This window comes from Schizosaccharomyces pombe (assembly GCF_000002945.2).
Source record: "Schizosaccharomyces pombe strain 972h- genome assembly, chromosome: I".
Lineage (NCBI taxonomy): Eukaryota > Fungi > Ascomycota > Schizosaccharomycetes > Schizosaccharomycetales > Schizosaccharomycetaceae > Schizosaccharomyces > Schizosaccharomyces pombe.
In genome coordinates this window covers 5460179-5485047 of record NC_003424.3, presented here as the reverse complement: position 1 = coordinate 5485047, position 24869 = coordinate 5460179, and the positions used below count along the sequence as shown (strand labels likewise).

Here is a 24869-nt window from a genome sequence, read left to right as displayed (position 1 = left end):
GCATGTTTTACCCTCTCGTTATTTATTTCTTATTGAGAAGAAAACTTCGCGTCTTATTTTGACTGGTTAACTAAATTTTTGCGAATTCCAAATATTTCGCGAATTTGAAAGGAGTATATAAAAGATGATTGTTGAATAATTCGTTTGAACATAATGGTTATTCAGAGTGGACTTTAGTTCTTGATTTTAGCATGATCTCAGGGGAGATGTACTTCCACCACATTGTGCTCTGGGGGTTTCATTTGAAGATAGACAATATCATCGTGATTACAGTTGATCATGGTCTTCAACAAGCCAGGTTTGATAACATTTAATTTCTAAGTTGACTTTTATTTCCTATATATAAAAAGCCTTACATGAACGTTCAAACCATAATCATTTTTAATATCAAATCTGTATATATAGTCAGGCTGCTAAAGAACGTGGTTTTTAAATTATCCTTCAAATTATACGAATAAATAATAAGCCTAATTCAATATCCACTATGAGCTCCGATAATTTGGATATTAGTATGGAAAAGAAGTACTCAGCAGATGTTGACGTTGAAAAGGCGCCAACACCAGAATACGGAGAAGTCGAGACTGCCCCATTAAGTCAATCATCATGGATTTATCGACGACCAAGGATAGGTCGCTTCAAAAGTTTAGCATATGGTAGTGCTTTAACTCAAACCATTATTGTATCGTGGGTGTGTTTCTTGTGTCCGGGAATGTTTAACGCCTTAAGTGGTCTTGGAGGTGGTGGTGAAGTAAATGCTGATGTAGCAAACGACGCCAATGTCGCTTTGTATAGTACCTTCGCCGGTCTCGGTTTCTTTGCTGGTTCTATTTGCAACTTAATTGGCGTGAAGCTTACGCTTGCAATAGGTGGTACTGGATATTCTGTATATACCGCTTCTCTACTTTGTTATAAACACGTTTACAACCGGGGTTTTGTCATTTTCGGTGGTTGCTATTTAGGTCTCACCGCTGGAATGCTGTGGGCTGCTCAAGGAGCGGTTATCATGTCATACCCTCGTGAAGAAAATAAGGCTCGCTATATAGCTATTTTCTGGGGAATTTTTAACCTGGGCGCCGTCATCGGAAGTATCGTTCCTCTTGCTCAAACAATGCATTCATCAGTAAATTCTGTTGGAGACGGCACCTACGCTGGTTTTATTGTTCTAATGGCTGTGGGCAGTGCCCTTGCATTGTTTATGGTTAGCCCAGAAAAAACTGTCAAAGAAGATGGAAAGTTTGTCCATATTGAGAAGAGTATGGGATGGAAGAAAGAATTACTCGGCTTAGTTCAAACTCTATATAAAGAATACTGGGTTCTACTCCTTTTTCCTATGTTCTTTTCTTCAAACTGGTTTACCACATATCAATTTAACGACTTTAATCTTGCATACTTTAATATTCGTACGCGTTCGTTGAATAACTTGTTGTACTGGTTCGCCCAGATCATGGGTTCTGCCGTAGCAGCACTTTTTTTGGATTGGCAAAGATTTAACAGAGTTATCCGTGCTAGGGTTGGATGGGGTTTGGTCTTCGTATTAATCTGTGTAATTTGGGGTGGTGGTTTAGCATTCCAATTGAAGTATACCAGAAAATCAGTGGCTGAGTCTGATTTTGTGGTTACAGATTTTACGCATCGTGGATATACTGGTTATGCATTTTTATACATATTTTACGGAATGCTTGATGCTATATTCCAGAGTTATGCTTATTGGATTATCGGAAGTCTTAGTAACGATACCAATAAATTGGCGGTATATATGGGATTCTATAAGTCATTACAATCAGCTGGTGCCGCAATCACTTATCGGATGGATACCCTTAATATTCCTTACATGAATTATTTTGCTAGTTGCTGGGCATTGCTATGTGGTTCTTTAATTGTTGCTTCACCAGTTATTTGGAAGAAGATCAAACTTACTACAGAAGGTATAGAAGATGAAATCCCTCCTCTTGCCAATGGACTTGCCGTTGATGGTCCTGTAGTACCATTAAAAGAATAACGTTGCAAATCTGAATTATAATTATTCTAGCGAAGTTGGCATCTTAATTTTAAGTTATTTATGTGATTAAGCTTTAACTTGGAGATTTCTTCAATTTATAAGTATGTTAGTTATTTGTTAATTATAGACTTTAAATTAAATTTAATTAAAAAAATAGTACGAAGTGCGTGATCATAGTATTCCTTTGCTAATGGACGTAACCAGATTATTCAATATGGAAAATAGTTCCAAATAAAATGTCATGAATTTTTCCCAAAGGGGAATTGAAAAAAACGCAAAAATTGAATAAATGGCAGTACTCAAACCCCCTCCCCCAAAATGACCGCCTCTGTATTTCATTAAACGAACAACTGAGGTTTGTTTGACTTTGTTGTGCTTCTGCAGCATATATGATGCTTTAAAAAAAAGCAATATTGCGTCTGCTTTCACGACAATTCAATTTGCAACTAACAAATACGAGTTACATGCTATAGGAAATAGTTCTCAGTGAATAATTTAGTAACTGATACTTTAATTTTAGATAAGGTATTTTTAACTTAGGCTAGTTTAGCTTTACTGGAAAAGGACTTTTGTTATAAAAATCATTGTGGCTCGGTATTTGTGGTCTGTCATAATTTCATACTTGGTATCCTCGGTACATCCTCGGTAAAGTTCGTATATTTTTTGGGTATCTAACAGCTTAAGGAAATACAGCAAGCTTCAGCTTTAAGCTTTGGCATGAGTTGACTATTTTCAGTTCTCGAGATAAAGTCAAATAAGTACTTTTGAATACAAACAATTATAATATGTTTTGCTTAGAAACAATTAAAACTCGCATAAGAAATTTCTAAAATAAAATTAAACCACATATAGTAAATTAATGTTCAACATAAGCTTGTATCGCGAAGCCGCGATTTTGTAGATAAAGCAATGGATTTATTTTTTAGCTAAAAAAAAAAATTTCAGAATAAATTTTATGAATTCATACGAAAGTGGTTTACTAAAATGGCATTTCAAATAAAAAAATTTTTTTTAAACATATTGTAGCCCTATAAAATTTTAACAAATGTCCTTGACTTTTCGGATATTAAGCAATAAAATATCAGGTTCTCAGTATAATTTCATCAACCTTAGAATTAATAACTCATATTCAAAAACATTTCATTCTATGTGATCATCAGTTATGGAACAATAGCAAAACAAAACAGTTAAAATAAATAGGCTGTCTAAAAATTTCGCAAAAAAAATAACTGCTTAAAAAGAATATGCATTATTACTGACAAAATGACATTTCAACTGTTCCTTATGATGAATAAAATATGTTATTGAACTTTTTGAGTAAACGATTTTAAGTTACTACGCACTTGAACCATTAGTATATTCTAGTAATGTGTAAACTATATTCTGGTGATGTAGAAGTTTTTATAAATTATACTGAGATGAAACCTTTCAATACCGCTAGCCAATTTTTATACCACAGCACATATACTTGGTATTGTCATTCACTAATGTTCTTTGACCCTTCGTGAGCTCCTTAGTTTTATACGGTAGCACCTTGTTCTATCAAGAAAAAATAATAATAACAACATCGTTAAATATTACAATATTGATTAGCGAGAATATTTACCGCACTGTATTCGTAGCGTTGTCTGTAAATTGCGTAGTTTTAATACGGATCCTATTTAACGCATCCTTGAATCGATATTGTTAACGGTATAGAACAATAGCCCACATTATATTAACAATTTTCTCTTACCGTTCCTTACAAGACTATAAGCCAAGCGTTCATACAAAATTACATCAAAAAGCGTTAGGATGAATTATCATCAAAAAATTTTAGCAGTTAATAGTAGAGAATAGCAATAGTAATATAGTTATGACTAGAACTAATATCTTAGTTAATTAAAGATCTGCACCCATTCAAGCATCATTATCGATAGCTATTCAATTCGTACAAATATTTTGAAGCTTGACAACATGATGAGGAGTTTTCCTCTAATCTATATGATCTCATATAGTATACACTGCATTTGGTTTAACTCCAAACAACTTCAAAGAAATATTACTTGGTATCATAACTAGCTCAATGTCAAGAGTATCATGTCAGAATATTATCATCCTTACCTGGTAATACACATCCTGAATAGTGATGGGCTAGCGTTCCGTTAAGATTGTAAAGAAATATTGCTGGCAGTTAACAAGGTATACGAACGAGCTAGCTAATACACTTGTTATTCGAGTAGCCCGGTAAATCGAGGAATTCATATGTACCCGGTTTGGTCGTATAATGATCAGTTGCCTAGATGTTAAGTATTGCCGTAGATGCCTGTGCACCAGCTTACAATAATTTTTCTTTTAACAGTTAACCGAGTTCAAAGTCATTTTAAACAATATGCATAATCCGATCATTGAATGTCTGACAGCCAAATCCAATATGTAACCAAATACCACAATTCCTGTAGTCCCCATTAGTATACCAGCTGGTACATCCAACATATCAAATAACTGGTCTAAACAGTTCCCTTAAACGTATAAATTACAACGCAGTGCAAATTATAGAGTATACGATTAATCTACTAATTTTATACTGAAAGGTGCAAATTTATTATAATACTTTACGACACAAATGAAACTTTTATCAAAATTCTACATACAGTTCAAATATTCAAAGAGGAAGGAAACTGCAAATTGCATTTCAACCATAATTATGCAATAAACGACAATACGCTTAAAAGCCTCTAGCATTTGAATTTCCAAGAACCGGTTTCAAAAGCATCAACATTGATGCATTCAATACCATCGGAATCAGTTTGGAAAACAGGTTCTCCAGTGCAGTTATTGCTGGAATAAACATAAACGGTACAAACAGCGCCATCAGTGAGGGCATTAATGGAATTAATATTAGGATATGCCTGGCATTTGTTGAAGGAAATGGTATAAGAGGTAGATCCCTTGCAGTTAACATCATCGTAGGCCTTCATTCCGAAATAAATAGTCTTTCTGTCTAGTAAAGCATCAGCTTCGGTACTAAGTGGAATAGCAGTTGAAAGACCAAGCAATCCTAATAACGATGAGACCCAGAAAAACTTCATGATTAAAATTTGTGATTAATGTTATAAAATTATAAAAAAAGCAGACAACTGTTTAACCGATGTCCTCTTCGAAATTATAAGATATTAACGAATATTGCAGAACGACAACGATTAAATTTAAAAAAATTTAAAACGGTACGCAGCATGTCAATTTATATAGACTCGTATATATATAGTCTCGCTGGAATTATGACGCAACATTGACTACTACGGTGTTACCGTTTTCGTTTCGGCTCTACTTAAGAGAACGCATCTGCGGAACCCCCTGACACGGCTTGCCACTAAATCCGGCAATGTTCACACCAGAAAAAGTCGATACCGAGGCGAGACTAGTCGATCGTACCAACGGTACTAACTGAACTTGGTACAGTTGTTATATTGGAATTTGACATTGCCTATTGAACTCTAGTACACATGAAGCTAAACATGCTTAGAAAAAACAAACGCTAGACTGAGAATTATTACGGAACACAAGTAAAAGAAGAAAAAGCATTTGAATCTTGAATAGTACGATGCCTTTTTTTTATCGCAATAGCTCGTAAAATTGCCGCAAGGTGCCGGGCGGATGCAAATGCACATTATTTTAGTGTAGCTCATGACCATCGGCTACTTTCACACGGTATTTGGTGCATTGTCCTATAAAAACTGCACCGTTAAAAGAGGCAGCATATGTATTAGTTTTGTAAACAGCCTACTGCTTAGGTTGAAAAAAAGTTTATAATATATATGTATTCATTACACTGAAGTAATTTTCAGGTCGAGTATCACTATGTCAGACTTGGAATAAAAACGGTTGCATTTCACTCGTTATTCACAAGCTGGGCTATACGAGAAAATATACCGTTTGTTAAAAAATATAACGCTATGTTATGCTTCACTATTCACCTTGTGTTTTAAACTCGTATTATTTAGGAATATCATTCATTCATTGGTAAATATGAAAATGAAATTGTCAAGTAGCTTGCTGTATTCATTTAACAAGAAAATACTATTAGGAATTAACCGATTAAGATTCTTGATTAACTGTATTACTAATTAGTAGTAAAGTTTTTAGAAATAAAAGTATGCCATCGTAGGAAACTTTTAGAGACGACTCCCTCACTTACTGACTGAGATCCTTCCAAGGCCTTGGGGATGAACTCCCAATACTTTGGTCGTCAGTTTGTTGCATCCTGTTATGTGAGAAGTAAAATCTGAGCAAGTTAGTTTAGGGTACAGCGGATGTTTACTCAAAGCATCTGAACAACATTTTAAGCACTTTGTAAACCGGCCGTCGGTAGTTGCTCATTTTTTTTAAGTGACTGGCAACCTCTACAGGTATGAGTAGGATTAACATTTGCTACGGTGTGAAGCATGGCAATTCGAGATGTAGTATAACCAAATAATTCAAAGATCTAGAAGGTAGCCACGCCTAGATTGACTTTATAATTCACGCACGTGCTTTATGCTTGTGTCTACAGGAGAGGAATGAACGAACTTAAGAAATCTATTTCCAGCAACGATTATTATGCATTTAAAAAATTTACCATAATATCAGTCAAATAGCTAACTAACTCTTATTAAATCATGATCCCATTTACTTTATTAGAGAAAGACTGCCGTTATTTCTTCGGTTATTGACTAAGCTTAATTAAAAACGAAAATTAATTCTTGTATTGATTTCCTTGATTTTTCCCACCGTAGTGTCAAATAGCGTATGGAGAACTATTCTTCACATTATATGAAAGTCGTTATACTTTTACAGAACCCAAAGTTGAAGTGGTAGTTTGGCAACGATGCTATAGATGCAATCGGTCAATTAGTAAAGTAAACTGTTACCAAACAATACTTTTACTATCGCCATAAGCATAATTACAATAGTGTAAGTACGTCCTAAACATGTTTAAGAGTTAGACATAAAGAATTTTGCCATTCTAAAATAGATTTTATTTGTATATTTAATTTAATATCAGCCATCTAATACAGAGCTGAACGTAATGATGTAACTCTAAATATTAAAAGTATTAATAGTTAGCGGTAATTAGGTATTTCTAGATGTGTGACAAAGAGTTAGTGAGTGATGGTATAAGTATAAACCAAAGCTATTAAATTTACTTAAAATATGCACTATAGGCTGACAAGGCAGGTGCACCTCCTAAATGGATGTAAAGAACTTTAGAACCTTCAGCAATTTCGTTATTTCTCACAAGATGAATAAGACCTTGCATAGACTTGCCTTCATAAACTGGATCAGTCAAGACACCTTCCGTAGCACCACATAACTTGATAGCTTCTATGGTGCCTTCATTTGGAATTCCATAAGCGGGATGAGCAAATCTTGTGTCAATATTGACATCGCTCTCAGTCAATTCCTTTTCTAATCCAATAAGTTTGGCAGTGTTTTGTGCAATCCTTAAAACCTGTGCCTTGGTTTTTTCAGGAGTGGCAGAAGCGTCAATTCCAATAACATCTTTCTGTCTTCCGGTCAATGCCATACCAACGATAATACCAGCAAATGAAGAACCAGTTACGGTACAGACAACTATCTTGTCAAACTTGAATCCAAGTTGTTTTTCTTGCTCATAAATTTCCTCTACGCAACCTACGAATCCTAGACCACCATAGGGATGTTCCGAGCAACCGGCGGGGATTGGGAAAGGCTTCTTGCCCTTCTTTGTAAGCTCTTCAAGAGCATTTTTAAATGATGGTCGAATGCCAATGTCAAACTTAGAGCTGTCCAATCTAACGTCAGCGTTGACAATTCGGGAAAGTTCAATGTTTCCGACTCTGTCATACATAGTGTCTTTATAGTCGACCCAGTCTTCTTGAATCAATACGCAGTCCAAGCCCAAATGAGCAGCAACAGCTGCGACTTGCCTAGTTTGATTAGACTGTATACCACCAATAGAGACTAATGTATCATAGCCACCATCGATTGCTTCAGGGATTAAATATTCCAACTTTCTAATTTTGTTACCACCAAATGCGAGACCTGAATTGCAATCCTCACGCTTTGCGAAAATTTCAACTTTTCCACCCAATGTTTTAGATAGTCTCTTCATAGAGGTGATAGGAGTGGGACCAAAGGTCAAGGGATATTTCTTAAACTGTTCTAAACCCATTGTAATGTTTGTTAAACGAGACTGAATAAAAGACGATTTGATGAGTGCCTACATTTTTGCTTCAATATATACACTAACTTGTTTAATCGGTAATTAATTTCCGTTGTCCGATTAGTCCGATTTAACTTAGTTTTATCATGGAATTGCAATGCACTGCTAGACCTCAAGCAACTTCTTAATCTACTGTAATCAACGATAATGGTTGATAATCGGATACGCCGGGGTTGTTCCTGAGGTTGTATTAAACGCCGAATTATTTTAACGAGGTGCAGCAAATACGCAAGTACTCTTACAAACATGTTATTATGGATACTGTGGCAGAACGAAGTAAATTTTTTGATAAATTCTATTAAATATTATACCTAGCAGTCCATCATCACTGCCATCAAACAATTAAGTAAAGATTTATCGTTTGTATATGATATTCCTAGGCAACAACCAAATAAAATGCACATTAGTGGTGCTAGCTCTATGTTTTTCATTTCAATACTTACAACGTACAAGTTAGCACAATAAGTATTGCATTTGTATAATTTAAGCGTTAAATGAGTGTTATCAACTGACTGATTTGCATACATCTTTTTTATATTTATTAGTTTTTGATATAACAAGCTGCGTTTTTTAATCATTTATTATAGATAACATTAAAAATCGATAAGTAAAAAGAATGATTAAAATATTTTAAACTCAAATTGTTAATTAATTGTTTACTCGTAATTATTACAATTTCTCCTATCATTCTTTTAGTAATCTTGTTTATTTATTTATTTTTGTTTCTATATTTATTCTCAATGGTATGTAAGGTATTACTAATTTGTGAAAATTCCCAAAAGCAAAACAGCAATTTTAACCACGGCTGAATTTTTATTGGAGTAATTCTTTTCCAAGCAAATAAACAAAGAAAGTGTTAGATGTAACTACAAATTTACATATTTTTTCAATAATATATGAGGTTAACTGAACTTGCTTACTACGTAAACATTTGTTCAATAATGTTTGCTATCGATTTGTATACACTAACAAAGCTTGCTCGGTTAAAAAAGTTTATTTAGTTTTTCAGTTTAGCAAGTTTACATGTATTCTGGAAAGTAAACAACTTAAAACGATTATACAAAATTGTTAATAGTTAGGTAAGTGGACATATTAATAGGACAACCTATAATTGTTTCAAGGATTGTTGAAGGAACGGTTCGTAATAAAAACAATCACACAGGTTATCGCAAAAAATGTCACCATCAAGTTTACCTAAAACTCTCAACTGAAATACAACACATACGTATAGCGCATAAAAACATCCAATCTTGTAGGCTTGGAGAGTAATGTATATCCGTCCTAGGGAAAAAAAAAGAAACTCCTCGGCTTTGTAAACAATTATTTTAAGCCTTAAAGCATTGTAATTATGTAAAAATCATGTGAAAATGATAAACATATCGTATTTATACCATTTTAACTATTGTTATTTCCGAACTGTGACTGTAGCTGTATGTCACAAAAACTCCGAATAGTATTGTTTATTTTTATAGAAACTGTCTAACTCGGCTTCGGCTAACCAAACCGTAATCGTGATAAAAGTGTGAGTGCATGAACTTTACTGCGGCTTATTTATTTATGTCGCACGACTGCCAATTACAAAACAAACAAATAATATAATATGTTTCATTGGATAGAACCGTTCTAATGTTACGTAATATGCGCAATCATTGAGTCTTGTCGGTCCACAATTTGCACTTTAACACTCGTTTTGCGCACCTCGTGAGAGGCTTAAAACTTTAAATTCTCTCAAAAAGCACTTCCCCACCTACGGTGACATCAGTGCAAGTCTTTTGATTGGATGCTCCCCTTTTTAAGTTGGTTTAACTATTACAGAAATCAATCGCAATAGACTAGCCAAATATACTTTATAAAGGGTGTGTAGTTGAAAATATTTTAGTACCATTCCAACTGCTAAAGAGGTTGAATTCTCTGATACAGAAAGGCTTTCAAATCAAACCAATTCCTGGTTGCGAACTTAGACATATTCCTTTTTGTATCTTTCTTTTCTCGACATTATTTTATCGTGGGTTTCTTTTTTTTGAGCTTTGAGATATCTAGCATTCCGAAAATTCTATTTCAAACTATTCGGACTGAAATAAACGCCTTTATCTCTGGGTCAGCATTAAGAATCCAAGTTTTGAATAATATCGTGCCATTTTTATACTTTGTTTATTTCTTCGTTCTTTTTGTTCATCTGTCCTTTTTTCCCTAATTCATTAATCAACGATTTTTTGATATTATTTTTTGCTGCAATCTTTGCAATCAACCACCTTCTAGTTTTTTTTATTGATAACTATGTTCATCCATCGAATGAAGTCGAATTTAGCTTCTTTGTTTTTATCTTTTTTCTTGCTACTTGCTTGTGAATTTACTTTTTCTTATGCAGACTTTTCAACTACCACTTCAGATGCCACACACCCATCCGCAACTGCAACTGAAGACATTTTTTCCACCCCTGCTGTGCCATCTTTAGGCCTTGCTCAGAATCCATCTGTTTATGAACCATACCGTGGAGATAAATGTGGTGGTTATAATGCAATCCAAGTTTCTGAATACGAAAAAGGAGTTCTAGCAATTTTACAACTCAACGGAGATCCCTGCTATGCATATGGTACGGACTACCCGTTTTTGGCACTCAACGTTTCTTTTGACTCAATTGACCGTTTACATGTGTCCATACAGGATCTCTATGGAGCACAATTCCAATTTAGCAAGCGAACAGATGTTTGGGATGCCCCTCTGTATCATTTTCAACCTCAATTTGGAGATCGGACTTACAACTTTTCATTCAACTCTCAGCCGTTTGAGTTTTGGGTGACTAGAGTATCTGATGGTGAAGTCCTTTTTGATACACGAGGTCACAAATTAATTTTTGAAGACCAGTATATTGAATTAACCACCAACATGGTTGATGACTATAACGTGTATGGACTAGCCGAAACCGTTCACGGTTTACGACTTGGTAACAATTTAACCAGGACTTTTTGGGCAAATGGAAATCCCACGCCTTTGGATAGGAATGCCTATGGAACCCACCCCTTCTATTTAGAACATCGTTATACTCCATCTGAAAATTTAAATTCGGATGGACAACCTTCTTACACTTCTTCCACTCATGGCGTTCTCATGCTCACTGCCAACGGAATGGAAGTACTTCTTCGTCCAAACTATTTACAATACAGAATAATTGGAGGAATAGTCGACTTGTATATATACGTTGGAGGAACAAAGAATCCTAAGGACACAGTATCTCAGTTTGTACAATCTGTCGGAACGCCCGCAATGCAGCAGCATTGGACTTTTGGATTTCACATTTGCCGTTGGGGATACAAGAATGTGTTTGACTTAGTAGAAGTCAAAGAAAATTTCAAAAATTTTGAAATTCCTGTTGACACCTTTTGGAGTGATATTGATTATATGTATGAGTATAGGGATTTCACAGTTGAATCTAATGCCTTCCCCAAAGACAAAATGATGGAATTCTTTAACTCTTTGCAACAAAGCAATCAACATTATGTTCCTATCATTGACGCTGCTATTTATGCTGCAAATCCTATAAACAGAAGTGACGATGTTTATTATCCATACTACGAAGGGGTACGAAGGGACATTTTCCTAAGAAATCCAGATAGATCTTTGTACGTTGGAAACGTATGGCCTGGTTTTACAACTTTCCCGGACTTCACAAATCCAGAGACAACCAACTATTGGACTGAATGCTTAATGAACCTTTCAGCAGCATTCGGTTATAACTCTTCTTTCCCACTTCCTTACAGTGGACTATGGATTGACATGAACGAACCCACTTCATTTTGTATTGGATCATGTGGAACAGATAAACTAGATCAAAATCCAGTTCATCCAGCATTCATCTTGGAAGGAGAACCAAACAACATGGTATATATGTATCCTGAAGGCTTTGAACATACAAATGCCTCCGAACATGCCAGTGCATACCAGGCGTCTGTGAGTCAATATTACGCTACCGCGACTTCTACTGTAGAAAGCGTTAAGGCAACATCTACTCCTTTAAACGTTAGACCTAAGTATAACATCAATTATCCACCTTACGCTCTCAATACTGAGCAGGGTGAAGGTGATTTATCCAATTTAGGAGTTAGCGTTAATGCAACTTACCATGACGGAACAGTTAGATACAATCTTTTCAACACTTATGGTTATGATCAATCACGTGTAACCTACGACTCGCTCACATCGATAGAACCAAACGTACGCCCTTTCATTTTGTCACGTTCAACTTTTGTAGGATCCGGAAAATATGCAGCTCACTGGCTTGGCGATAATTATTCACTATGGTCAAACATGATATTTTCTATACCGGGCGCTCTTACATTTAATATGGTAGGACTTCCTATGGTCGGAGCTGATGTTTGCGGCTTTATGGGTAATACTGATGAAGAACTTTGTTCACGTTGGATGGCTTTAGGCGCATTCCTTCCGTTTTACAGAAACCACAATAGCCTTGGGTCCATTTCCCAAGAACCTTACAGATGGGAGTCCGTTGCAGAATCTTCACGTTGTGCAATGAATATCAGATATTCCTTACTCCCTTACTGGTACACACTTATGTACGAAGCATCATCACAAGGATTACCCCTTATTCGTCCACTCTTTTTCGAATTTCCCAATGAACCGTCCTTGGCAAATGCTGACAGGCAATTTATGGTTGGCAGTGCTTTATTGGTTACTCCCGTTTTAGAGCCAAATGTTGATTATGTTCGTGGTGTTTTCCCGGGTGATAATAGTACGATATGGTATGATTGGTATGATCACAAAGTCATTTATAGACAGCATAATGAAAACATTACGCTGAGTGCCCCATTGACTCATATCAATGTTGCTATTCGTGGAGGAAATATTATTCCAATGCAAAAGCCTTCGTTAACGACCCATGAGACTAAGCAAAATCCTTACGATTTACTAGTTGCCTTGGATTCTGACAGAAAGGCTTGTGGATCCTTGTATGTTGATGATGGAGTATCTATTCAACAAGAATCAACACTTTTTGTGAAATTTGTTGCTAACGGAGACTCACTGTCAATTGAGAGTTACGGAGATTTACAAGTTCATGAACCACTTTCCAAAATAACCATTATAGGCCTTCCATGTGCGCCAATTGGTGTTTATTTTGAAGGCGTACAAGTAGAAAGCTTCAGTTATCTTGAAGATACTAAAGAACTTGTTCTAACAAACTTAGAAGCTTTTACGTCAACAGGTGCGTTTAGCAACAACTGGACGATCAGTTGGAATTTGCCAGTCTAAATGACACAATTTGTTTAATTACTGATTTTAATGATTCGATCGAATTTCAGTGAAATTTCTGGAAATACATTCGATTATGCGCACTCTTATACCGAAACATAGAAAAAAAAATGTTGGTCTTTATTAGAGCTATTCACGATAAGGAGAACTTTTGTTTTTCTAACCAAACGTCATTTCATAATAGCCAAATGAAAATGAAATCGCTGAATATTACTCTGCCGCAATACATTCGATTTCAATTTTACCACCTTTACTAGATAGAGGAATTTTACCAGCACTAGATAATTAGCATACTATCCTTTCTAATTTTAATTCTTTTTTTTTAAAACTTACGCAACAGTAGTACGAGCCGGCATTGGATCAGGTAGCATTTCTTTGTAAACCTCATTCATAGCAGCGAAATCGTCAATATCAGTCAGAAAAATGTTAACCTTGACTAACTTTTCAAGGCTGCTACCTGCGACTCTGAGAACCTCTGCAAGGTTTTCAATGGTAAGACGTGTTTGTTCTTGAATTGTACCTGGGACGAAATTTCCATCCTTAACAGCAGCTTGACCGGAGCAAAAGATGAGACCGCCAGACTTAACTGCTTGATTATAAGGTCCTCCACATGACAACTTGGAACTGTTAATAGGAACTTTGCTCATGATAAAAAAAACACAAATACAAACGCAGAACTCAAAAAGGAATCTGACCCATTGAAATTAGATGCAGCAGGCTCATATATATAATAAATCTTTAGATCTTTTTGCTCCATGGCAATCTTATCTTTACAAATATCCTTCGTTAATTAGTAGGTACCCCCATCATACAGCTGGAAACTTCAGTATCTAAGAATGCCCCCGCCATTTCCGTATTCCAGAATAACTGCGACCTTTAGCTAGGAGATTGTGTAATTGTGTAAACTTGCGTTACTGCTAAAAATGTGAGCTCATGATTCTATGTGAGCTCATTATCATCTGAATGGAGTCCACATAGTCTTGTTAGCTATAAACAGCTAGTTATTTCATTGCTTTGAAGCCACATAAAACATACATTTAATATAATTTGTTGCACGACGGTTGCTTCTTTAAAATTCTTTCTGTCAGACACCTATTTGTATTTTTCTATTTCATTATATAGATTGCTATTATGTGATGTCCAGCCAACTATATAGTAGGCCACGCGTTATACTAAGCTATAATGATGGCAAGCAAAATGCAAATTTCAAATCTGTTTAAATCAATTTAATCATTATCATAATAGAGCACTTTATGAATCTATAAAAAAATAATTTTAAACCAAAAATGAAGTATTTTTTTCATTGCTCTCTATGTAGAGAAAAGTTGCATTTTGATATTTCATTTTTCGACTATCTTAGTGTCCACCCCATTATAATAGGCTATTTTAGAAGCTTATTTAGTAATTTTATACATTGAAGTCTTAAAAATTATTTAATATCGAATTTTTGATGTACAGCCATTACAGAATTGTTCATTGCGTTTACTCAGTCATATCAGTGTAAGTTTCATACAAGAAATTATGGCGTTGGAGGTGCCATACGTATTTCCTAAAAGAATTAATTGAATTATAATATGCTGATATTTATGACTAAAGGAGTTCAAAATCCCATTGGAAATAATCGAGATTATTGTTGCAATGGTGAGTGGTGATACCAAATATAAAAAGCGAACCTAAAGATTCTGTATCAATTGAGCTCAATTTGTGATTTTAATCAAGATTGCCCTGTTATGAGAGTTGTCCCAACATATTGAACTTGGTAAAATTGTTGTCACATAAAAAAATAGTTAGCAAGATTACCATGATTACTGGTTGCAGCTTGAGAAATTCGTTTTCGGAGTTAAAGACTCAAACTAATTTATAGATACAATTTTATGAATGCTTAGTAATATTGTACAATATTTCTTTAACAGATCGATCAAAACACATGTTTAATATCAAGATATGAATCTTCTCTTTTTTAAATCAAACCCCGTGCTAGTTGTATATATGTTTCAATTTTAACACTATTTCTATTAATTCTTTCTACATTTTTTTATATTTAATCATGAGAAGCAATACTTTACAACGCATTTCTATTAATAGCAATGATATTGAAGGTATTACACAATATGCCATATGGTATATAAAATATCACCTCGTCAAAAGGTCCTTAAATATATCCTATATGATTTAGATTTTGACAGTATTGACACAATTTATTTGATATTTGTTGACACTATCTGTTGGTTGCAATAATTATAATAGACCTAACCGAATCAAAGCTCCTCAGTTCACTACTAAGCTAGCATTTGATATTACATCAGCCAGGTATTAGCTTTAGAAATTATGATAGATCATATATATTTCATTGCATTACTTCCACACGAGATCATAAGTAATTACTCACCTTAATTTGGGCATTTCGCAATTCGCTTAAATACCGCCTAGCTTTGAGTTTAATGCTAATGAACACTTCGCTAGCAATATAACGATCGCAATTTTAAAAACTCATTATATAATAAACATATCAAAAACTATATATTCAAATTAAAAAATCCCATTTGTTAGGAGTTCTGCATGAAAGAATTGTACATTGAAGATTCAAGATATTAAAATAAGTGTTGTTTTAAATATTCTATATAATCGTACTTGCAATACAGGCCCTGTAATTGTTGAAAGTTCTTTGAGTTTTAAGGGATATGGAATTTGATAGCACAACTAATTGAGATGTCTGAATATTAGTTTATAGGCTCTAAAGTTACAGAATAATTCAAGGACTTATCCCAAAATTTTGGTTAACGATTATCATATCAGTTATTGCTAAATTGTACATATCGTATTTTACTCAACAAACTTTACGGGTAAATTAGCTAGATTACCATTTTAATAAACAAATACTAAGGCAATTTGCATTCTAACCATTCAGAATGAGAAAAAACTGATCGTTTTATTAGAATAAAAAAAAATTCGTATATTATGCAAAAAATAGAATTAAAAACAAGAAAAGAGTTTGAGGTTCAAAAATATAAATATGAACGAAGGATATCATTTTAGTTGCTTAAACGCAGAAAGATAGGACGGATTTGGCGAGACTCTTGGCAGTCATTGGTCCCTTATCTGATTCTTCCAAACGATCGTACTTGCTGAAGCCAGTATCCAAGTCAATTTCAGATAACTTACGGAACTTTTGGCGGGTAATTAAAGCATGGGCAATGAAGACAATAACGACTACAGGGAAACAGAGGTAGCTTTGAAAGAATGCTCCGGCATCCGGAGAGGCACCAATAGGGAAAATGGATACGTAAAACTCAGTGATAAAAACAAGAATAATGATAAAAGCTCCATAGCAAGCACCATATATTCCGAAAGGAGAGTGGTAGCCTACTTCGTCGTATGACTTGCCTTGCTTTTTAAATGCCAATCTGTAAATTATGTAGGAAACGTTAATACTCAACCATACAAAGAGAGTGGCTAAGTTGGAAATGGAAAGAAGCCAGTCAAAGACGGTATCACTTTGGGCAGATTCACAAATGTAGCCCAATGCACCGAAGCAAAGAACAAATGCCATTGCTAATAGAGGTCTACCTTCACGATCAACATATTTGAACCATTTTGGTGCATGACCTTGTTCAGCCATGGAGTGCAAAGTACGACTTCCAGTATAAGTAATACCATTAGCTGCAGTAAGCACGGAAATTAAGATAACAGCGTTCAGGACATGAGGCAATCCACGAATCTTGGCATCCATAAGGGCCAAAATAAAGGGACTTGCAGCAGTTGCGCTAAGGGTGGTCAATCTTTCATCACGTCCACTAATTAACAGACTAACGACGAAAAGGGCTAAGATGTAAAATAGGGAAACACGAATAAAGACTTGCTTGACAGCTTTTGGGAATGCTTTTGCAGGGTTCTTTGTCTCAGAAGCAGCAATACCGATATACTCAGTACCAGCATAGGAGAAAGCAGCGGTGGAAAAGACAGAGCAGAAACCATGAAATCCATGAATAAAGGCATTTTTTCTAAAGATAGTAGCACCAATGTAGCCTCGATGGTCGGTTCTTACACCACCACAGTCGATGACAATACCACAGATGATAAAACCAACCATAGCCATAACTTTAAGGGAAGAGACAAAGAATTCTACCTCACCATAACCTCGTACACCGAACATGTTGACGAAGCACAGCAAAGCTATAAACACAGTAATCCAAATACCGGAATTTATATTTATCCAAAACTGCAAACAAATTGACGCCGTGATGAGTTCCAATGGATATGTAGCCAGGAAACTTGCCAAATAATTCCAACCAAGAGTGAAGCCCCATGAGGGGTGAATGAAACGAGTACCATAAGTGTGAAAACTACCATTGATGGGGAATGCAACAGCCAATTCACCCAATGAGTATACAGTCATCAATACCATAGATCCAACCAAGCTATAACAGATTAAAACCGAAGCAGCACCACCCTCACGAAGGGTGTTTTTACTACCAACCCACACACCAGTACCAATTGCACCACCGATACCAATCATCTGAATGTGTCTTGCAGTAAGAGTACGCTTAAGTTTTTGAGGTTTTCCATCTTCAGGAGGAAGAAAAGAACGATACCAACGCTGAAACAAGTTTCCCCTTTCGGGAACCACCTCGAGCTCTCCATATCCAACTTCTTCCTTTTCATAGCTGGCATCCACTTTCACATCTTCGGGATGCTTCACTTCTTTCGAAGTATACTCGTCGATTGACCCAGTGGGACTAGGGGTAAGACTTGTGCCTATGGAAGAGACCCCGTAATTATTCATTTTAATTTTTTGTTTGATGGCGCTTTTTTGTTAAAGGAATTCAAGCGCTTATATAGGCAAAATCATTTTTTTCTGATAAATATAGTCGACTTTACAATCAAATTTACCTATTCTGATATCCCATTTTTTCATTCAATTTACAAGATAAGAACAATTTTTGCCAAGCCTGCAAAGCGTTGCCTCCTGAAATCACGTTGTTGTCCAGTAGTTGTTGAATGCTATTTTGTGGTATAATGATAGTAGAGGCGTGAGGAAGTGTATTTCTCTTTGTTCCCAAAATCAAATCCTTTGTAAGTAAAGGATGCATTTGACACTTGATGGTTTTCAATAAATCCCATAGTAAGTAAATAATTCTCTTTTCTTTCTTTTTCAATGCAAATTCTATGATTTCCACAGCTTTTCTTCTACTTTCCTAGCCTTCTTTCTATAAAACGACCAGGAGGCGATCAGTGCGTCAAAGTGCCTCGCCTTCCTAATTTACAGATGCGATGCTCAAGTGGTTATCAATCGCAGATTAGTCGCTCTTATAAATCCGGAGACGTCAAATCAGAATGGAAGATATGCTCTTATTTTAAGTTGAATGTCCAATGAGGGATATTTAAACGACTTTTAAGGAGTTGTATCCAATCAAAATGCTTGTTGATAACACATACTAGACATAGTAGATAAGTTAAAAATGGAGAAGTACACAATCGTACAATTTCTAAGAAACCAGTATTTATGCATTTTGCATATACTTTTGCTAGCCATTGTTAAACGGGATTGTGATAGTTTCATTATCGTTAAACAACTCATGGTAGGGCTTACAAAATGTTATACTGATATAGTCAAGTTGAGAGAATAAATGAATGTTGGCTTGTTGCTGAGATTGTCTAATATTGGTTTTTTTTTATGCGAAACTCGTCGTTTCCAGGTGGCAGTGTTTGTTGCACTTTGTTGTCTGATGTATCGTTTTGTTTGGTGGATAGTGGAAGAGTACTTGCTAAAGAGGACGATTTGAGTAAAATGGGTGTCTTATTGCGGCCGACTTGAAATCCCTAGTTGATAATGGGTCTGAAATTGTTAGATCTACTATCAACTCCATAAAACACATGTTGATCAACCAAAGTGCAACGAAAGTCACTTAATGTTGTGGCTTCCTTGACATCAAGCTAACAAGTTTATAATGTTTTGTAGTCAATGCCTCAACGACTTGACTTATGTGTAACTAGAGAATTCACAACAGCGAACTGTGAAACACAACACCAAACTGTGCTTATCACAATTGCTTGCTTGTATTTTTTGACATTACGCTTAAGTTTATCAGTTAACCTTCTTGGTATTGATACACTGGATCTCGATTGTAGCAATACACCAAATTTGGTAATCTTTAACACATTGTTTTGATTAGCTTGAATTTACATCGTGCATCGTCTAATCCTGCAACGTGACTGATCCACATTAACGTAATACGGCAATCGACTAGAAATGAGAGCGGAACAACTGCCGGGCTCATCAGATACCGTTTTGACTATTGCTCAAACGTTCGTTATGGTGGTTATTGTGATACAAGGTACACTACATGTAGATGAATATCATACTGAAAGGAAGAAGAATGGAGTTAGTGGAAGAATTTGCGAAAATGTTTTTCTATTTTGATTGTTTTATATAAAAATTTATTAATTAATTTAATTTTATACAAAAAGATTATGTAAATCATGCGGCATGTTCATTTTCTCTATTTATTTGTACAGTTTGGATTTGTAAGGGCACCGAAGTATTGCGGTACAGGTCCTACATCGCGCGCAGGAGAACCAAGGGCAAGTCGGTTAGGTGCTACATCTTTTGTCACTAAAGCACCTGCTGCTACAACAGCATTCTCACCTACTTCAACTCTACCAAGCACTGTGGCTCCAGTGCAAAGCATAGCATTCTTGCGTATGACGGGATGACGAGCTCCACTATCCTTAAATGTGCTTCCCAATGTCACATTGTGCCAAATACTAACACCATCCTCTACAATCGCTGTCTCACCAATCACTATACCCAAGGCGTGGTCAAGAAACAAGCCATCTCCAATGCTGGCAGCCGGATGGATGTCAACACCATATGCCACGGCCGTCCAATTTTGAACAAGCACGGCGGATGTTTTATCTCCTTCGCTCCAAAGACCGTGAGCTATGCGATACAATTGCAAGGCATGAAATCCTCGAAATGAGAGAAATGCACTAATGAGATCCGGGCACGCAGGATTCGTCGTATACAATCTATCCAAGTCTATCATGGCCGATCGAATTATCTTTTCATCATTGAGCCCTAGAATACTGTAGAACCAGTTTTCCATTGATTCTGAACTCCCAGTAACATGGTCAAGTGGAAGAGCTAAAACACAGCTCAAAGACTCCCTCAAAGTTTTTTTACTCAAGATTTTTCTCGCAAGGTCTTTGGCTAACCATGGATTAACTTCACATTGCTTTTCAGCCTCTTTTCGTAGTTTTGGCCAGATAGCCTGGACAAGTGTTATTGTCCTCTCCGCTGTCTGCACAGTCATCTTATTTGTTCAGTGTTCAACAAAATCTGGGTTTACTTGTTTAATTTACTTTGGCTTGATAGATCTTTTGAGATTTCTAATATGTACGTTTGCAATCCTGACCACGGAGTTTTCTTGTCTTAATTTATGCACACATAACGTAGAAAGAATGGTGCATTTAATGTTAATGTGTAAATAAACTAATTAGTTGGAAACGGTTTAGCACAAGTATCTTTTGTTTTAAGTCTCTTTTTTTGTAGTTCTACATGGAGCAAATATGCGGGTTTTATTGACCGTTTATTATCTTTGCGCATAAATATGAACATATAACTTACGGATTTTATTATCCGATTATCTCGTTAACTTGGGCAGAGTGTCTATCTCATGCTACATTCACGAACAGGACCTTATTATGTATTTATATAAAATAGGTTAGAGTTTCTTGAGAAAGAGATAATTTTAAAAATTTGACTATAAACATGAGTTCTCATGTAAGTAACAATAGCATCTTGGACCCGGTAACATTTTGGAACCAAGCCAACAAATCCCTAATTCGATATGGCGGTGATTTTGCACCAAAAATAATTGTACGAGCTAAAGGATGTTGTGTTTACGATGAACAGGATAACGCTATATTGGATTTTACTTCTGGTCAAATGAGTGCCATTTTAGGTCATTCTCATCCTGATATCACAGCTTGTATCGAAAAAAACCTTCCAAAATTGGTTCATCTTTTCAGTGGGTTTTTGAGCCCTCCAGTCGTACAACTTGCAACTGAATTGAGTGATTTACTTCCCGACGGTCTTGACAAAACACTTTTTCTTAGTACTGGAGGTGAAGCGAATGAGGCAGCACTTCGTATGGCGAAAGTTTATACAAATAAATACGAATGCGTTGCTTTCTCTTCTTCATGGCATGGCGTTACTGGAGGCGCGGCTAGTCTTACTTTTGCTGCAGCACGACGCGGCTATGGTCCAGCACTGCCCGGATCATATACCATTCCAGAACCAAATCCAAAATTATCTCCATTCAGAGATGCCAAAGGTAATTACGATTGGCAAAAGGAGCTTGACTACTCTTTTTACATGCTTGACAAACAATCGACTGGTTCATTAGCTTGCATGATTGTAGAAACCATTCTCAGTACCGGTGGTATTATTGAATTACCCCAGGGCTACTTAAAGGCTCTCAAGAAAAAATGTGAAGAACGTGGTATGCTACTCATTATTGATGAAGCTCAAACTGGTATAGGAAGGACTGGATCAATGTTTTCATTCGAACACCACGGTATCGTTCCTGACATTCTAACGCTTTCGAAGTCTTTGGGAGCTGGTACTGCTTTAGCTGCAGTAATAACATCTGAAGAAATTGAAAAAGTTTGTTACGACAATGGTTTCGTATTCTATACAACTCATGCTTCCGATCCCCTTCCAGCTGCGATAGGCTCTACAGTTTTGAAGGTGGTAAAACGAGATAACTTAGTTGAAAAAGCAAAAATATCAGGAGAACTACTTAGATCCGATCTCCTTCGTCTAAAGGATAAGCATCCTTTGATTGTTGATGTACGCGGTCTGGGTCTGTTGCAAGGTATTGAAATTGCTTCTTGTACAGATCCTAGCAAACCTAGTGATTTTTTGGGAACTGTAATTGGAGATAAATGTTTGGAATTAGGTATGAACTGTAACATCGTTCATTTGAGGGGAATTGGTGGAGTTTTCCGCATCGCTCCGCCGTTGACAGTAACCGATGAGGAAATTCACAAAGCAATAGAGATCTTTGATTCCGCCTTGACTTTTACTGCTAAAGAATTTAGCGGTTCGTATTAGACATAAACTCGGCAAGCAGCCTATACGAACTATTAAAAGCATTATGTTACCACGTTGATCTACCTTTGCAATCATATATCGACACTATTCAACAACTTTTTATGTTATCTATTATAATTTAACTTTCGCCAACATTATTATATAGTATTTAATACGTTCCTTCATTGGCCATTTTTCAACATTCCTATTCATTTCATCGCTTTGCAAAAAGCCCCTCTCTGCTATGAAGCATTTATGAAGTGTTAGTAAAATTGTACTGACACAGTCCGAGTATATAGTTTATTGCATGCGACCTTTACATCTTTAGCCTTATTTTGATATTGAATACCAGTAGTAATTTTTAATCTGCAAACATCTTTCGTTTTCCTGGTGTTTTAAAAAAACATACAAGTAATTACGTTGTAAAATTGAAAGATCGGAAATATCAGAAATACCTTTTCGGTAAATAGCTGAACAACTGAGAGCAAGTACTGAATAAACAGCAACAAAAAATATACATTATTCGAGAAACACAACTTCCGCGATATATTGAATTCATTATTTTTTGAAAAGTATTCTAGGCGTATTAAGCAGAAATCTAACCACGATCAGGAATCTATTATTAAAGCTAATTTAGTCAGCTTGTCATCTACCAACCTTTCCAAGGGACCCAAATATCAGTGATAACATCTGAGCCTTTGGTTATGTAATACCAAGGGAATGCAGCAGCAGTGATACATGAATGATTAGGGATGATGCAAAGAACTTGAGAGGCGTCAGGAAGAGTGGCTTTTGGATCTTTGGATTTTAAAATACCATGTTCTTGACTTAATCTGTCGACGTAAAAACTCTCAAATCCAGGAGTAATTACAATTCCAAAATCACCTTCTGGAGAGGTTTCGCGAGACATGGCAATTACACCAGCATTGACAAGAACTTCACCAGGTTCACCGTTTCTACCTGGATAATTGCTAATGACTTCTGCAAACACGTAATCGGCAACGTCCGCCTGGCTGATGCATTTGGTTATCATTTGCTGAACATCGTTCATGGGATAGTTTCCAGCATGAACTTCAAGTTTTCCACTCAAAGTAGGTAATAACTCTTTTACCTTTGGACTGACGGAATGAGCGGTGGGCGTCGCACCAACAGACAAAGTAAGTTTTAAGGAAGGATCAATGGAGGTAGCGAACTTAGCAGCAGTATTAGCAGCGTCAATTTCAGCACACAAGAACTCAGAAGCAGCGTCAATAGACCTAGAAGCATATGAATGACCAGCGTGACAGTAGAATCCAAAAAGATCAAACAACGATTTGTCAGACAAGATCGTTGATATCAAATCCTTAACAACTTGTGAGTCGTTAGTAACACCGGCCCGGTGAGTACCCATATCGATCTTGACAAAAATCGACCATGGTTTTGCATCATCAGGTAATGTGGAAGTGAATTCACGTAATATGTCTAGTTGTTTGGGATTATCAATCATCAGACGTAAATGTGGGACAATTTTAGAAAGCTCATACAATTCAGGGAGCCTAGATTTAGCTACAGGAAGACCGTAAAGAAGATCATCAATCTTTCCTTCTAAAATGAGAGGTATTAATGAAAACCCCTCCATCAATGTAGAAACCACCACTGCTTTAGTTCTTCCATCGCCTAATTGAAGCAAAGTTCCTTCAATCGTTTTGTGAGTTTTCACATGAGCCCTGAAAGTAACACCTATATCACTTGCACGGTCCAGCATGCGATTGCAGTTCTTTTCGAATATGGCTTCGTCGATCACAAAGCCTGGGGTAGGAACTTGTTGGATAGTTTTGCCAACATACTCCTTCTTCAATTCCTCCTTATTGACATTCAGATAGAAGCGAGAGCTAAATTTATCAACGTTGGAAGCCATTTTAATATATCAACGGGTCAAAAGGCTATTAAACAGATGTTACGGAATACCACACTTTGCGTCAAAATCGAATTTGTTTTTAAATAAAAAAAAACAAAAAACAAAAATTAGATTATACCGTCAAAAGATGTTAATCGTAAAAAAACAGTATAAGGATTAAAAGCGTCAATTGTCCTTTACCACTGTAAACCTATGTACAGCTAAGTTACGCAAGTGAAAGTGAATTTAAATGTACGAAAGAAACAGCTGTGCAACGCTAACTACTTATATAGTCCGAATAAATCCTTCACACAGTTGATTTAGACATTGATACAAACCCGTACCAAAATGCTATAAGTCCGGTACCCCCGTTATCCACCTCAATATACATTGCCGATTAGCGACTAAG

General features: G+C 36.0%; 10 protein-coding genes and 17 long non-coding RNA genes across 27 annotated transcripts; 11 read left to right on the top strand and 16 right to left on the bottom strand.

Moving 5' to 3' along the window:
• Positions 1–120: 120 nt before the first annotated feature.
• SPOM_SPNCRNA.4468 lies at positions 121–1985 on the bottom strand. The gene has a single exon (NR_193830.1). It is a non-coding gene; the product is annotated as a non-coding RNA (long non-coding RNA).
• SPOM_SPAC922.05C (transporter) lies at positions 251–2169 on the top strand. Its single transcript, NM_001020436.3, has one exon. It carries the CDS (start codon positions 485–487, stop codon positions 1997–1999), a length of 1515 nt encoding a protein of 504 aa, NP_595005.1. The 5' UTR covers positions 251–484; the 3' UTR covers positions 2000–2169.
• A 1-nt stretch (position 2170) lies between these two features.
• Positions 2171–2386, bottom strand: SPOM_SPAC922.09 (uncharacterized protein; the record flags this gene model as incomplete). Its single annotated transcript, NM_001356210.1, has 1 exon — positions 2171–2386. The coding sequence occupies one exon, from the start codon at positions 2384–2386 to the stop codon at positions 2171–2173; it is 216 nt and encodes a 71-aa protein (NP_001343137.1).
• Positions 2284–2771, top strand: SPOM_SPNCRNA.4467. Its single transcript, NR_193829.1, has one exon. It is a non-coding gene; the product is annotated as a non-coding RNA (long non-coding RNA).
• Positions 2772–2979: 208 nt separating this feature from the next.
• SPOM_SPNCRNA.278 lies at positions 2980–3463 on the bottom strand. The gene has a single exon (NR_150691.1). It is a non-coding gene; the product is annotated as a non-coding RNA (long non-coding RNA).
• A 207-nt stretch (positions 3464–3670) lies between these two features.
• On the bottom strand, positions 3671–4482 carry SPOM_SPNCRNA.4465. The gene has a single exon (NR_193827.1). It is a non-coding gene; the product is annotated as a non-coding RNA (long non-coding RNA).
• Positions 4240–4470, top strand: SPOM_SPNCRNA.4466. Its single transcript, NR_193828.1, has one exon. It is a non-coding gene; the product is annotated as a non-coding RNA (long non-coding RNA).
• An 80-nt stretch (positions 4483–4562) lies between the features above and the next one.
• SPOM_SPAC922.04 (uncharacterized protein) lies at positions 4563–5211 on the bottom strand. The gene has a single exon (NM_001020435.3). The coding sequence runs from the start codon at positions 5068–5070 to the stop codon at positions 4717–4719; it is 354 nt and encodes a 117-aa protein (NP_595004.1). The 5' UTR covers positions 5071–5211; the 3' UTR covers positions 4563–4716.
• SPOM_SPNCRNA.4464 lies at positions 5185–5959 on the top strand. Its single transcript, NR_193826.1, has one exon. It is a non-coding gene; the product is annotated as a non-coding RNA (long non-coding RNA).
• On the bottom strand, positions 5212–6681 carry SPOM_SPNCRNA.1089. Its single transcript, NR_149936.1, has one exon. It is a non-coding gene; the product is annotated as a non-coding RNA, possible alternative UTR (long non-coding RNA).
• Positions 6145–6745, top strand: SPOM_SPNCRNA.1088. Its single transcript, NR_149935.1, has one exon. It is a non-coding gene; the product is annotated as a non-coding RNA (long non-coding RNA).
• A 290-nt stretch (positions 6746–7035) lies between these two features.
• On the bottom strand, positions 7036–8210 carry SPOM_SPAC922.03 (1-aminocyclopropane-1-carboxylate deaminase). The gene is made up of 2 exons (NM_001020434.3): positions 7165–8210; positions 7036–7100 (listed from the first exon to the last, which is right to left on the bottom strand). Exons 1-2 carry the CDS (start codon positions 8169–8171, stop codon positions 7091–7093), a joined length of 1017 nt encoding a protein of 338 aa, NP_595003.1. The 5' UTR covers positions 8172–8210; the 3' UTR covers positions 7036–7090.
• Positions 7862–8743, top strand: SPOM_SPNCRNA.4463. Its single transcript, NR_193825.1, has one exon. It is a non-coding gene; the product is annotated as a non-coding RNA (long non-coding RNA).
• Positions 8744–9199: 456 nt separating this feature from the next.
• Positions 9200–9615, bottom strand: SPOM_SPNCRNA.30. Its single transcript, NR_150712.1, has one exon. It is a non-coding gene; the product is annotated as a non-coding RNA (long non-coding RNA).
• SPOM_SPNCRNA.1087 lies at positions 9201–12319 on the bottom strand. Its single transcript, NR_149934.1, has one exon. It is a non-coding gene; the product is annotated as a non-coding RNA (long non-coding RNA).
• SPOM_SPNCRNA.276 lies at positions 9670–10301 on the top strand. Its single transcript, NR_150689.1, has one exon. It is a non-coding gene; the product is annotated as a non-coding RNA (long non-coding RNA).
• gto1 (alpha-glucosidase) lies at positions 10103–13778 on the top strand. Its single transcript, NM_001356209.2, has one exon. It carries the CDS (start codon positions 10500–10502, stop codon positions 13485–13487), a length of 2988 nt encoding a protein of 995 aa, NP_001342938.1. The 5' UTR covers positions 10103–10499; the 3' UTR covers positions 13488–13778.
• Positions 13528–14184, bottom strand: mmf2 (Pmf1-like isoleucine synthesis protein mmf2). Its single transcript, NM_001356208.2, has 2 exons — positions 13821–14184; positions 13528–13764 (listed from the first exon to the last, which is right to left on the bottom strand). The coding sequence occupies exons 1-2, from the start codon at positions 14132–14134 to the stop codon at positions 13698–13700; spliced, it is 381 nt and encodes a 126-aa protein (NP_001342937.1). The 5' UTR covers positions 14135–14184; the 3' UTR covers positions 13528–13697.
• An 801-nt stretch (positions 14185–14985) lies between these two features.
• SPOM_SPNCRNA.4462 lies at positions 14986–15322 on the bottom strand. The gene has a single exon (NR_193824.1). It is a non-coding gene; the product is annotated as a non-coding RNA (long non-coding RNA).
• On the top strand, positions 15110–15434 carry SPOM_SPNCRNA.4461. The gene has a single exon (NR_193823.1). It is a non-coding gene; the product is annotated as a non-coding RNA (long non-coding RNA).
• A 964-nt stretch (positions 15435–16398) lies between these two features.
• On the bottom strand, positions 16399–18291 carry isp5 (amino acid transmembrane transporter Isp5). Its single transcript, NM_001020431.3, has one exon. It carries the CDS (start codon positions 18268–18270, stop codon positions 16528–16530), a length of 1743 nt encoding a protein of 580 aa, NP_595000.1. The 5' UTR covers positions 18271–18291; the 3' UTR covers positions 16399–16527.
• Positions 18292–18977: 686 nt separating this feature from the next.
• SPOM_SPNCRNA.1086 lies at positions 18978–21108 on the top strand. The gene has a single exon (NR_149933.1). It is a non-coding gene; the product is annotated as a non-coding RNA, possible alternative UTR (long non-coding RNA).
• SPOM_SPNCRNA.275 lies at positions 19308–19955 on the bottom strand. Its single transcript, NR_150688.1, has one exon. It is a non-coding gene; the product is annotated as a non-coding RNA (long non-coding RNA).
• On the bottom strand, positions 19876–21005 carry SPOM_SPAC1039.08 (serine acetyltransferase). Its single transcript, NM_001020430.3, has one exon. It carries the CDS (start codon positions 20798–20800, stop codon positions 19988–19990), a length of 813 nt encoding a protein of 270 aa, NP_594999.1. The 5' UTR covers positions 20801–21005; the 3' UTR covers positions 19876–19987.
• Positions 21109–21131: 23 nt separating the features above from the next.
• Positions 21132–22558, bottom strand: SPOM_SPNCRNA.1085. Its single transcript, NR_149932.1, has one exon. It is a non-coding gene; the product is annotated as a non-coding RNA, possible alternative UTR (long non-coding RNA).
• On the top strand, positions 21235–22930 carry SPOM_SPAC1039.07C (alanine-glyoxylate transaminase). The gene has a single exon (NM_001020429.3). The coding sequence runs from the start codon at positions 21259–21261 to the stop codon at positions 22603–22605; it is 1347 nt and encodes a 448-aa protein (NP_594998.1). The 5' UTR covers positions 21235–21258; the 3' UTR covers positions 22606–22930.
• Positions 22694–24716, bottom strand: SPOM_SPAC1039.06 (D-serine ammonia-lyase activity). Its single transcript, NM_001020428.3, has one exon. The coding sequence runs from the start codon at positions 24479–24481 to the stop codon at positions 23234–23236; it is 1248 nt and encodes a 415-aa protein (NP_594997.1). The 5' UTR covers positions 24482–24716; the 3' UTR covers positions 22694–23233.
• Between the last annotated feature and the right edge of the window lie 153 nt (positions 24717–24869).